Raw genomic sequence first — 14163 nt, forward strand, 5'->3', positions numbered from 1 at the left:
CATTGAAGAACACATGTGGATCCAGCATGGGATGCTTAGCAAGGTGGAATGTGCAGGATTCTAGTCAGGAATATATTAGTCAAGGGCTATTTGTGCAAAGCATTAAAGCAACCATTGGTTCTGCTAATAAAGTATTCTGCTTCTCCAGTGATGAGTGTGAAAGTTCACAGAACTTGCAGCTTATGTTTATTTTCTTGGAACAACAACAAAAAAATGTTATCTAGAGAGTCCTGAGTATTTGGAAACAAACCTCTAAACCCTCTTTAAATTTCATAAAGAAGTATAAAGAGCTAAAGAGTTGTTTCCAGGAAGTGTCTCACAATATTCCACCTGATTTCAGGAGAAGCTGTCTAGGTAATGCAAGATTAAGTGGTGCTGGAGGCTTTCATGTAGATGAAGGAGGGGCCATGCAGAGCCACGTCCACTGGGGCTTTATTCAAGTATTTCATGGTACAGAAATCGTGCAGAAGCATGTCTGTGCCAGGGGGACCTATCCTGGAAACACAGCAGTGCATCTGGTTTTGGATATAAATTGAAACTCTAATTGCTGGACATCCTGGGGAGAACAATGTATATATCCTGATCTATAATAATTCACAATAGAAAAAAAACCCTCGGAATCAGCTTTCTCAGAATAGGCAATTTCAGAACAAAGGTATACTGAGGGGCAAGTACTGTATAGCTAACATGCTGCACACAAAGGAGAGAGGAATTGAAGGATAAAATAACCTTTTTTCCCCATGTTTATATAATACAGCGTTTTATGTCTCTGTCATAGTGAGTGTTATCAGTGGGAGACTGTCCTTTTATTTTTACTGTAATTTGCAGTAATTGTGCAGCAAAACACATATTTAGCTCACAATATCTAGCTAGTATCTAGCTTTGAGAACTCCAGTATTGTTGGTTCTGTAATCTTCATTTTGCCTTTGTGGTGGTGTTCTGCAACATGAAAGTTGCTTGTTTCTCTTACACTGCAAAAATCATTAAGGCATGTGTTGGCATTGTAACATCCATAGACGAGTGTCTTCATCTGTCTGTGCTTTTTCTTCTTCCAGCAACAAATACATTCACAGTCATCAGAAAGCCTCTTCATATTCTTTGTCCAACAGTCTTTTGGTTTTAGCAGTAAGGATGATTTTTGACAAAGACCTGACTGATCTATTTGTATTAACAAGGTTAATGGGCACTGCCTGAATGACTGGTTTATCTTTTTACCTGTTCTTGCTTCATTTTGTGAAGAAGAAAAGCTGTCAGTAACTTAGTGGTGAGATGGACAAGTTTCTTCTCTTTTTGTAAGTTGGTTTAAGTTTCCATCAGCTTTTGGAGAGTGAGATTAGTTCAGATTTTGCCTTTCTGCTCAAACTCTGCTGCTTTTGGAATTGCCTTTGTTTTCCCTAGAGTCATCCAATTAACAGTTGTCTTAAGCAAGGTGTTAGTTACTGGGACAATGTTATCTACCCAGTGAATCTGTTATTTTAGGTTTGTTTTACTATTCAAATCATCTACCTTGAAACATCTTGTTTAGACTGATGCTGGGAAAACTGGACCTAGAATATATTTGTGTCCCTGCCAGCCTCTGTTATTGTGACCCCAAGCAGCATGTGGAGTCAAACCACAGACTCCACAGATGGGATATTTAGAAATGAAAGGTCAACTAATAACCAATACTGAAAATACTACCTATAGAAAAGAGCTGTCTTTATGGAGAAAGAATCTTTGATACCAAGTTGTAGTTTTATACACAGTAGAAGTCATGCATGCTTCTGTCACAGAAGCATGGTAATAGTTTCCATGGGAATAGATATTTTCCTCTACCTTCATCTATCAGTTATTGATATAGAAATTTCTCCTTCTGAAATCAGAATGCCAAGGAAATTTTGGACAAAGAGAGCATCTGGTACAGAGTAGTTTGCATGATCTGAAAGTCCTGTGTCTCTTGAGTGATTGCTTTCTATAGTAGCTATTCATTATTTTGGAACAAGAAATGAATCCTGCTTGTTTCCTTTAAAGTTTAAAACTTAACTGGCTAAGGAATAGTGGCATAGATTTCAACAGATTCCTCACATTAAATTATGTATACTGACTGACCTGCTTTCTTAAACTCATCCAGGATATGAATGAAGAATAATGTTCTGGAAGCTCAGGGACTTGAACCCTTTGAATAAAGCTACACCTCCATGTTTAGCCCAGCAGCCACTACTACTACTACTAAGATATTGAGAACTTTTTAATGGCAGATGGTATAAAACTTTGTCAAGTAGTAGTAGTCATCTACTGCCATTTAACAACAATTGTGTTGTTCATAAGTTCAGTTTAATAAAGTTATAGTTACAGGCATCAGATGACTTCCTTATCAAGCAATTCATAGCATGTATTAGGATTTGAAACAGCTTTTACTGCTTTTGTCCATTGTCGTATTGAAGATTTATTTAGAAAAACAAATCAGAGACAGATATTTTTTTCCATTCCCTCACTCTGGGTGTACAAATCTGTTTTGTCAGTTTGGGGGTGCTTTTTTTGTTTGGTGCATTCCCCTGCCCCCATAATGCTGGTATACATACAGATAGTATTTTGTCATCCAAGGAGTTGTACTGACATTTATAATAAATATAATTTCATAGGATTTTAGGCCTTCAGTCTTTTCAAGTGCTTCTGCTTTGTGTCTGTAAAATAAATTATTCATTTTACTTTTTTCTTTTACCTTTTTTTCCCCTCCTACATGCAAAGAAGTTCTCTGGCTTTCTGGGTCTTTGGAATGCATCCAAAGTTTTGGGGAGTTGTTGCCTGTAAAAGCATTCATGTGGGATCTGCAGTGGTCCAGCACAGTCTATATTTAGCTAAACTGTTTTGCAACTGTTGATGGGGAAAGTATGCTAGGTATTCTATAAATATGCATGGTACTGTGAAGCTAAAATTTTTCACCACAGGAGTTTAGTCTGGAAATGGCAGCAGTTTTCATGGACCCACTTTAACATTAAAAACAGGCTGAAAGCCTAAAGGGTCATCAGCTAGGACTTGATTTTCTGCTTAGAGCTTTGCCATTTCTTCTGTTATTTTTCTTGTCCTTGAGGTGGAAAGTGTTTAGAGGGCAAGATGCAATCCTCTTCTATAGACTGTCACACATGGCATGTTTCTCTTCTCCCTGCTCAAATGGCTGGGTAAAAAATGTATAGGTGGAAACAAGGCTTGATTCCAAACTCATTGCATTATACATCAGGGCAAATGTGCAACCTTGCCATATTCTTGCTTCTGACATAGAAAGAAGCCTGGTATATAGTAATTTGAGCTGGTTTATGCATTTCTCTCCCTGGTCCTAGCTTTGATGAAAGGCAGCTGAAGACACTAAAGTGATATATAACCCCAGATTCAGAAATCCCTAGAACATCTCTTTGTTCAAGCAATACTGAGATTCTGTCTCTTTACGAGAGCCTTTAAAGAGCATCTTAGCCTAATGTGGTTGCTGGTGTACTGCCAGAAATTGAAAAAGCATTAAAATTGAGAATCTGCTTCCGATTTCAATGGGTCTAGGAATACCTTACCCTGGTGAAACCAAGAATAAAATTTTGCTCTTTTAGTGTGTGTTTTATGTGCCTTCCATTTCATGCTGCTTTTTCTATTTTTTTTTTTTATTGGTATAATAGTGCAACTGTAGTAAAGAATGAGATTGGCTGAGTGTTTAACAGCCTCTGACGTATCCCAAAGGCTACGTCTTTGCTTGAATTCTCTTGAAAATTATTTGGTCTTGTGGAAGATAAGGGCAAATCTGAGTAAAAGATTCTGACCCTGTCAAAAGTGTTATTTGAAAGGCATAATATTTAGTGTTGTCTTGAGGATGCAGTTTGGGGTGGTTGGGGAGGCTTCCTGAAGTGGTATAGAGGGTGGGAAAGTCAACACTAGGACTCTTGGAAGCTAGAGACTTTCTAATTTAGTGTAGTTTCCTACTGATGTAACTGAATGGCTAAAGGCAGTATGTTATGGTCCCTCAAAATGACCAACACCTGCAAATTGCAAATTCATGTCTACTCTTAACCCATCTGGGAATGCATGCAGCACACATTACTTCTCTGTTTGATTCTGTAGAGATCTTTAGAAAGGTTTTGTCCTGAGTAAAGCTGCTAGCTGATATACCAAAGTGCTTCAATGCCCACATACTTTTAGGTGGAACAGGGTTCTGAAAGGAATGTCAAATGTTAGAAAACAGTGTAGGTTTTTAGCCTTTCTGAAAACTACTAACCTTTAGCAAACCTTCAGTAATCTCTTTTAATCTCTTGCAAATGCCATAGAAAAGTCAGAGTGAACGCTGTAGGAACTATGTCATAAAACATATTCTAAAACCCCCAAATCATGTTTCAGGACCCTTTCCATTTTTATTAAAATTGAAAACCAGATGAAACTGAAACTATCATTTCTCCAGTGACAGAAATGGGCCACAGATAGATCTGGTGGAGTGACCTTGGGGTATTTGGTCCAGGAATGAATAAAAATCTTTCTTTAAAAGGTTTCTCTTTCTTTTGTTTAGCCTCAACACAATGGAATATCTCCACGAATGTTTAAGGCTTTTATAAGTAAAGGCCACCCAGAATTTTCCTCTAATAGACAACAAGACGCACAGGAATTTTTCCTACATCTTATAAATCTCGTAGAGGTGAGAAAATCTGAATTACTGCTTCTTTTCCCTGCTTATATTAGACAAAGAGGCCAGAGCTTTTATTTGAGTGGTTCATTTTTTATTATACTCTTTTTAGCCTTGGATATCTAGAAAATGACACTAATTAAAATATATTTTGGTTTAGAAACATTTGTTTCCTTAATTCTCCCTTCTCTTTACTTCAGACTCTTGCATGACCACACTCAGGGCCAATGCTGCTGATAACAACTGCAAGAGATATAGAGAGGTCAATCATCGCTGTACAGGCTCTAAGATTTATAAATATATGTGACTGTCCTTTTAAATTGCTGTTCATTCTATGATTACATGCTACTTATTTGTTTCGCTTATTGAAGTCTGTCCTGGAATATTAATGAATTGGGTATTATTATTATTCCAAATTTATATTGTGGTTGGGAGCAAACTAATTACCATGTCCAGTTCTTTTACAAATCCCAGCTGTACGTCATTGAATCATTATGTGAGGAAGGATTCCCCTGCTGAAAGGAAAATGACTAGTTGAATATTTCTGTTTAAAATGTTAGTTCCACTGAGCTCCAGCTCAATGCTGTGTGTAAAAGAATCAGTAGTGTGAATTTTAATGCTGTCTTTCTGAAAAAGAAATTTGCAAATACATGCAGTTTTGATTTAAAGCATTTCTTTCTTGTCCATCCTTTCTCCCTCTCTTTCCCATTTTCCCCGAGAATCAAGGGTGTTTATTCATGTATTACAGTCTAGATGAAGTTACTCACATTTGCATGCATAATACTTCACATCTCAAAATGCATGTACTGATTACAGGGTGGTTAGAAGACATTTTTCTGGCTTTTGCCTGATAACAGACATTAACATGAACAATAAAGAGGAGGTATATTATTTGTATGACATTCTCATCTGGATAATAAACTACAAGTTGCTTGTTCTGTTTCAGTGCAGATTCAGAGTGGTAGGAGCAATTCTATTTGCTGAAATGATGCCCCATGTTATTTACCTGAGCTTTCTATCTTTATTGTAACCTGCCACCTTCCTACCTTCTTCTGTTCACCTTGACTCAGTCAGATTCATTAGGTACATACTCTGCAAGTTACTATGTGTAGAAAGATACTGCTGTGTATGCAGACATTGTGGACTTCAGTGGGATTTTCTGTGGGTGCAAGAGTTCTGCATGCAATAAAATGCAAGCTGAGCTGCCAGATCTGGATGCAAGATTGGTGTCTTTGTTCTTGCCATAAAACAACCAGCAGCCTTTGGGTTCTCTGGTCATTTTAATGATCGTCACTTAAATCATTGGATCTAATATTCCTTTCAGAGAAACCCTGTAGGTTCAGAAAATCCTAGTGATGTTTTCCGGTTCCTGGTGGAAGAACGCACACAATGCTGCCAGTCCAGAAAGGTCCGCTACACAGAGAGGGTGGACTATATCATGCAGTTACCTGTTGCCATGGAGGCAGCGACAAACAAAGGTAAAGAAAAACTGGTCTATTGACTGACCTTCTGATGACTCTCAATCATGAGGGAATGAAGTTCTCACCCCTTTGTGGTCTCTTTATATGGATAGAATGGTTCAAGGCCAAGTAACAAATAAAACCAATGAATGATCAGGGGAAGGTTACTTGGTTTGTTTGGTTTTTTTAAAGGAGATTTTAAACACACATCAGTGGTTTTACCATCCCTGCTTATATTTTTATGGAAGAAGGATTCTACCTGGATACTCTTGGCAAGTTTTCAGACAGATTTCTTCTCAGATTGTGGGACCACCATTAAGTGTCATCACTCAGCAATATATCACCAAGAATGATAGCAGTTTGTATGACACAGATGTCAGAGATCTGTGATTTAAAACTTTAACCTGGTTTTGACCTAGAGATGTGCTACACCACTTATAGTACACTTTATTTACCCTTGGGTTTTGTGCATGTGTGTGCCCAAAGATTCCCATTAGGTTTAGATTTCCTTTGTCCTGGACAGTGAACCAGTATATAAAAACTTCTTTAATTCTAAAAAAGGAACTGAACATACTAGCTAATGAATATCTTGTTAAAACAAACACACACTCACAAAAAATAAATAATAAAAAGAAAACAACCAAAAAAACCCAAATCAGCTTTGTGTTCTTTTGCAGCAGATTGTAAGATTTAATGTGATAATAGACAATAGGGGTATAAGATAGTTTGTCGTCTATAAAGCCAAAATACACAATTTGGATATCCTGGGCTTCAGGAGAGGAGGGAAGGAGGATGAAGTGGTGGACATTGATTTAATATACAAGAGTGGTTTTTTCATGCCTGTGAGCTGCCTGAGAAAGCATACTTGTTTTTAAAGGAGAAAATGGCTGAGGAGGCTAGAAGACTTGGAAGCAGGAGGGAGGTACTGACAAATCTTGGTTGCCCCTGCAGTTGGTGAAGAGTCTTGCAGACTAACATAATAAATGTATGCTTGAGGTGGAAGTGAAGGGGACATCACAGGAACACTAGAAGGGGTGTGTGTCTCTGGTTTCCTACACAATCTCAACATTTAAAATATTTTAAAGTGAGAACGAACTGTTCTGATTATTTGATCAGATCCTCTGTAATAGCACAAGACACAGAATTCCACCAACTGCTTTTCACCTAGCCCGCAACTCCTTGAACTGAACAATATATTTTAAAAAGACCATTTTGACTTGAAAATTTAAGTTTTGAAGGATTTCACATTCTTTGTTCATCGGTTTCAGTGATGATTCTGTTGCTTATAAAAGAGCATGTTATTTCCAGGTAATGGCTCAGGAGGTATATTAGTTTATGAATTTACTATATGGTGCTGATCAACTTGCTAGTGTCAGGACTCTTTCTACATCATACATAATCCTGTCCTGTCTAGAAGGTCAGATGACACAGATAGACAGCAATAATTTTCCAAGTCAGATTGAGCTGATAAAGTGGGTAGTTGGTGTTACTATCAACACAAGATTCTGGCTGTCATGGCAAAGTTTTAATTGCCTGTTGCCCAGTATTGCCAGTTCTGTGTTTTCACATGAACAGAAACCTTCAAAAAAGAGGTGTGGTTGTAAGTGTAGCTCCTGCCTCCAACGCAGATTAAAAGATTTGATGTGTAGTTAAAACCATGCAAAAGTTTTATTGATAAGTAGGTTTTTGCGTTTCTAAAACTTGCAAAAATAAGACTGGTGTGGGACATCGTAACCATGGCAATGTTCATTTAGCTTTTAGTGTCACATATATTTCTCAGATGAATTAATTGCCTATGAATTGAAGAGGAGAGAAGCAGAAGCTGCAAGGAGACCTCCACCAGAGCTTGTCCGTGCCAAGATACCATTTAGCGCGTGTCTGCAGGCCTTTTCTGAACCAAACAACGTAGAGGATTTCTGGAGCAGTGCCCTTCAAGCAAAATCTGCAGGAGTTAAGTAAGTGTGTGTGTGGCTGCTTATTAAAAAACTATATGGTGGTGTTCTGTGCTTATCTTGCTACCTGAACATGATGCAGAGAGAAATAGACAAAGGCCATGGGCTTTGGCATTGTATTAGTGTCTGGGCTCATAAATGTAATGTGCGGATCAAGTCTGATGAGAGTTGTAATGATCAATTGAACAGGAAATAAATTGTTCTCAACTGTCAAACTCCAAGAGGTGATGCGGTCTAGTTGTTAAGAGCTTGAACTTTAAATGCTTGTAGCTTAATTGTCTGCCCACATTTTAAAATTGGATCCTATGTCTCAACTAGCGATAGAGCTCTGTATTGCGTGGTAGGAAATAAGTCTGGATCTCAGTGCTTAGTCGATGTCTTCATTTGACTAAAAATGCTGATGGGCATTGTGTGGCAGCAAAACAGGGTGAAGCAAACAAAGGTTGTGTTTCTTGTAAGTTCTTTAGATGGATGGAAATTTCTGCATTTGTGAAGTGCTATGCTGAAAACTTTGTTGTTATTATGTTTTACATTATTTGTTGTTTATATTTGGATTTCAACCCTACCACATTTGTGTGCTCCGGTGTTTGGTTGCATTTGTTGTTTGCTGTCACTTACATGGAGCCATGGTACAAGATGGATATATAAAAGAAGGAACCCACCTTGTGTGTTTATAATCAGGTAGATAAAAGAACCAAGATCATCTTGGGCTTAAAAAAAGCATTAAGAAGAAATAGGATGGCATGTAGAGATCAGTGCAATTTTCAGGGGCAGTACTTCTTGCTAAGAACAAGAGTTAATCTCTTATCTGGTTCCATTTTTATGTCAGCAGCAAGGAGTGGCTGAAAATTGGGCTCTGCAACTGGTTTGCTGTGGCTAGGTACCTTCTATTTTTAGATTGCTTAACGTATCAATGACTCATTGCTGTCTTAGCATACAGTTTCACTGACCTTGTATTAAAAATTGGGAGACAAGTGGATATGGTGGAAAAAAATGCAGAAGAAATCTAAAGTTTTTTTGCATTAACTGTGAACATGTTGGAAGAACATTCTAATCTTTAAATAGATCCAGGGTTAATTTGTAATGTAGCTGTTCTTTATCCCCTAGGTCTGTCTATAAAACCTAGAAAGATGAAGAATAATTTGCTATTTAAAATTCAAAAGTTTCGTGCCACAGATAAAGTTACTAAAATTGCAAGATGGTGCTAAGAAGAATTTAGAAAGTACTTATTTATAGTATGGTAGGAGGGCCTTGTATTTATGACACATTTACTGTATTTTACCCAGAATTAGGTGAATTAGAAGAAAGGATGGTATGTGTGAATGGAAGGTAAAGGGAACGATGCAGAAGATTAAATGTGGGAAAGATGGGAGCATAGAGATGGAGAATGGTGGTACATATAATGTTGCATTGTGTTCAAGATTAAACTTTTTCTTTTCACTAAGTTGACAAATACCAGGGATCCCCTTAAACTCAAGAGTCATCCTCTATTTTGATAAATATTATAGTAGCTCAATAAGAATATCATGTAGGTTTTTTTTATATAGCACTTTCATGTGAAAAACTGCAAATGACAACTTTTTTTTATCTTTGCTTAATGAAATGCTTTACAGGTGGACTGATAACTCATGGACAATGCTACTGTTACTAGAAAGGGAGTGAATAAAATGCAGATTTAATTGTTACTCTGTTATGTCCAAGATGTGTTTTAAGCCCATGCCCTGAAGTTCTAGCCAATACGTCATTCAAATTTATTACCTGACATTCAACTTCAGAACAACTTGCTTGTTCAAGTTTAATATTACTTCTAGTAGTTTTCTGTAATCTTCCTACAAGCTGAATTATCTGCAAGGGTTTGGACTGACATTCAGGATATGAATGAATAGAAAGCTACTACCATACTTCTCCACTGTACTTGAAAACATTTTTGTGAAATTTATGTTTATGAAATCCATCACTGTTGATCTCACTCAGGGCTAAAGTTACTCATCTCGCTGTGCATGAGGTACTGAAATCTGTGCTGCTAGTGATTTTGTTGCCTTGTTTCAATGAATTGTATTTCTTGTGCTTCCCAGGACTTCTCGTTTTGCTTCGTTTCCTGAGTATTTAGTGGTGCAGATAAAGAAATTCACCTTTGGCCTTGATTGGATACCCAAAAAGCTTGGTATGTGCCTTTTATATTTAGCTTTTTTCTCGTTCTATCCAAGATAATCTATAAGGTGTACACGCTTTGGCCTATAATGAGGACCTGGCTTGAGTTTCAAGTTTATACTGTGAAGATCCTAAATGAATCTTCTTTCCTTTTATGACAAATTAAACCAATCCATGAGGTCTGTGGAGTTAAAATGCAGTTTCATGTAGTCTAGCCTCCTACTTAAATTGCGCTTTAGTGTTCTGAATTTCTCAAATAACTGTTTTCAGGAGGAGAATCCTGGCTGTGCTTGTACCTTGAGTACCAGAGTTCCCTCTCTGAAGGGGTAGGTTGCGCTGTGAGGTCGTTTTGCTGGATTCATAAGCTTAGCCTGTTTCTCTGCTTCTGTAGATGTTTCTGTAGACATGCCAGACTTCCTAGATATCAGCCACCTTCGGGCCAGGGGTATCCAGCCAGGAGAAGAGGAACTTCCAGACATTGCTCCTCCCATTATCATTCCTGATGACCCAAAAGGTATTTACTACTTCTCTCCTGATTCTCTCTTGCATTCCCCTTTCCCTCTAGCACATACTGATTCTCTTTAATCTTCACCTTTTGGAGCTATGAACAAAAAAGCAGCTCTGTACTTCTTAACTGAAGAGTGTTACAACACCCCACAGCCTTTTTTTCCTCCCTGTTAGACAACCCTAGTTCTTCCAGCTTTTCTGCTTTGATGTTTTCAGGATTTATGATTGATGCTGTTGCTCTGGACTCTCTCCAAATAATTCATATTTTTATGAAATTGCTGTGCCCAAAGATAGACATCGTATTTTGTGAAATAGATTATTTCACTTGCTTTACTGGCTATAGTCTCCTACTTACCCTGCTGTGTGGTGGTTGCCTCTTTTGCAATAGTATAGTGCTGGTTAGTGGAGCAGCTTGTGCTGCATTATGATCTCTTCATCTTTACCAGCAGAATTGTTCCATGTCTTCCATGTGCATGGATGGTTATCCTTACTTAAGGATGAAGTCCTTGTGCTCATCCTTATTGAATGTTGATTGGTATCTAAGACTCAGGTGGATAGAGAAATGTGTGAAGACCTCTACATTTATGAAAATCAGCTACATGCAGAGAGCATCTTCTGTCTGTTCATTGACATTCAGTGCATGTTCGTGACTCCCTTTTAGTAAAGTCACTGTGCACTGTCGTGGGGGAGGATTTAGAAGAAATGAGATAGAGTGGTTCAGATTGCTTAAAGAATCACCTCCAATTGTATTAGCAATAGAAAAATGATTTAATAGAAATTTATGTGAAAGTGTGACTTCACAGAATTCGATGGCAAGGTTCACTTTATTACTTAGTACATGGGTGAAATGCACACAGGAAAATTAAATTAGAATCAAACTAAACTTATGTATATAGGGACCAAAAATGAATTAGGGTAAAAAGGGAATGTGGGAAAGGGTAAGGGAGACCCTCCCGTTGAGTCACAAGGTTCAAAGAAGACCCCCATGCTTTCTAAACTCCTGTTGGAGTCTAGGTGCAGCTGGACTGATTCCTAGTCCCAGACTTGGTCAATGGTTTATATCTAAAGAGATTATGAGTATAATAGCAGCCTAAAAATCATTTACAGTTGAATAAAAATCACAACAGTAATTTAAGTATAAATTTGAAAGTATTAACTTACAATATATCTTATGATATACTTGCTATAACGTACTTAATAACTTATAATATGCTTGCTATAACTTACCTAATATAATATACTTGCTAATAACTTACTTACTATAGACTATTTAGGTTAGTACACACACATGCATAAAGACACTAAGAGATATAAGAGGGTAAAAGAGAGTAGAAGAGAGAGAAAAAGAAGTATACCTGTTACAAATTCCCCTTGAGGTCAGTGAAAATATTCACATCGAATGCCTCAGCATTTGTCTCAATGGGCGAAGGGTCGAGCCTCAAGGAGCGAAGAGAATCAGCCCAGGTCATGTCGTCTTTTGGCGACAGACCTCCGATTTCGCAAACAGGAAAGTTTGCAAGCTCTGAGAGGTGTCCCACTCAGAGGGAGATGCTGGTCACAACCTGCTGCAGTCCAGGATTGCTCAGAGGGCCTCAGTTAGTACTGCTGTTTATAGGTTCATGAGATGATTGACTTTTGTTATCAACAAATTGCTAGAATTCCAGCTGTGCTGGAAAATTCCAAGACTGTCTGAGAATGACTTAAAACATAGATACAGGATGCTCCAAGATTGTCAGGGGAGGATTGTGATGTCTTGAGGTTTTTAAGAGAGAGAACTGGCTGTCTCTACCCCTGTCCCCCCCACCTTCGCCGGGCAGCAGGAGTCTTTGAGACGCACAACATATCTCCCTGTCTCAGCTGTATAAGAGTTCCTGGCACAGTCAAGGGTTGCTTACACTTATGCGAAGGCCTAGTGAGCCTTCCCAAGTTCATAAATCATCCTGGAGAGGCTGGTGCAAAGGACTTGGTCTCAGACCCCTACACTGAGTCTCATGACAGGTGTCAGAAGTGGGTTAGAACATTAATCCACTCATTTCTTACATTTGCATAAGAGGTGTTACTGAACTGCTGTTATCTTTTGAGCACTTGTGTATTAAATTTTGTCTAAAACCTGGTGATAAAGTAGTCTGGGTGGTACTGTAGCTAAATCAATCTCTGTTCTTGTGTACTCCCTTGGGTACAGTATATGGTCCATCCTGGTCAGAAGGAATTTTAAAATCTGTCAGTTACTATGATTATTTGCTGCAGGATTTTATCACTACAGTTCTGAGCAGATGGTTTTCTGTTCAGTTTCAGAGTTTACTTGAATAGCTTGAAACACTTTGGTTCAAGGTGGAACGACAAACACACCACGTCTGCAGAATTGATTCATTCACAGTACAACAATATTTAATACACAAAGGACTACAATTTAAGAAAACAGCTTTCCAGGCATAGGTTAAGATTCAAAATCTTATTAATTTTTAAATTACAAGAATTGTTAAGTTGCAGTAGGCCCTAGCAGCTGTGCATGCATGCATAGTCCACTTTTCTGGATGTACGTGGGCTATACAGCCCATTAAAAAAGGCTCTGTCTCCAGGAGCTGATGTCAAGCTGCTAAAATATTTGTAGAGCAGAAAGAAAGAGGAGTGATTAACATGCTATACTGTTTTTTTCCTTAAATACTGTTTCTTTTATGCTAAAGTTCAGAAACAAGAATATTAGAATATCCTCCTTCCTCATTCTCTGGGTTTCTCTGGAGAATGAAATGGTTTATAGCAAGTCAAATTATGTTTTTATAGTGTGACCTTAGACCCAGGTTGTTGCAATTTTCTCTAGATACCTTAAGTTTGGGTGCCTCAGTATTTAATAGGAAACCAGTAATGTAACTATTCTCATGACATGATTGCCCCATTTGCTTGGATGTTTATAATAGTGGTGGTATATATCAAGATGTTTGTATGTGAACGGAAGCTAATACCTGAAATTGTGTGTCAGAGCAAAGGCTATGGCAAAATTCAGTTCTCTAATGGTTTTAATTTTGTCCCTTATCTGTAGGTTCCTTACAAGGGCTTGTTCTTTTTTTATCCTCTTGCTTAATGGACTGACCTAGTTTTAGTGTAAATGCATGGGTGATGGTACCTTATTTATAACAAAACAGATTGTTGCTTAAGTTGGTTTAGATCAGCCATCAGCTATGTTTCCTACAGGTTTATAGTACCAGTGACACTTTTTGCTCTGATTTGAGTTACGGAAATTATTGGGCAGAAACATCCCGGGTCTAATTCATGGCAAAAACATGGGATTTAAGCAAGAACATGCCCTGCCTGTATGAGCTCAAATGTTTCTATGACTTTAAAAATATGGAATTGTTTTTTCCCCATATGAATCTACTTAGCTTTCATATAAGTCCTTTTCCCTGTTTTTTTCCTTTCTTAATTTTCAGATCGTATGACAAACCATTTCGTGGAGTGTACGTAT

General features: G+C 37.9%; 1 protein-coding gene across 1 annotated transcript in view; it reads left to right on the forward strand.

The window, feature by feature from the left end:
- Nucleotides 1-14163, forward strand: part of USP13 (ubiquitin specific peptidase 13 (isopeptidase T-3)) — a 42985-nt gene that overhangs the window by 23613 nt on the left and 5209 nt on the right. Inside the window, exons 10-15 of the mRNA XM_010572927.1 lie at nucleotides 4520-4645; nucleotides 5958-6111; nucleotides 7874-8048; nucleotides 10121-10209; nucleotides 10588-10710; nucleotides 14129-14155. Coding sequence (XP_010571229.1) covers nucleotides 4520-4645; nucleotides 5958-6111; nucleotides 7874-8048; nucleotides 10121-10209; nucleotides 10588-10710; nucleotides 14129-14155 — 694 coding nt within the window. The remainder of the gene's footprint in view (nucleotides 1-4519; nucleotides 4646-5957; nucleotides 6112-7873; nucleotides 8049-10120; nucleotides 10210-10587; nucleotides 10711-14128; nucleotides 14156-14163) is intronic.

The sequence above is a fragment of the Haliaeetus leucocephalus genome, unplaced genomic scaffold, assembly GCF_000737465.1.
Source record: "Haliaeetus leucocephalus isolate CR32 unplaced genomic scaffold, Haliaeetus_leucocephalus-4.0 Scaffold362, whole genome shotgun sequence".
Lineage (NCBI taxonomy): Eukaryota > Metazoa > Chordata > Aves > Accipitriformes > Accipitridae > Haliaeetus > Haliaeetus leucocephalus.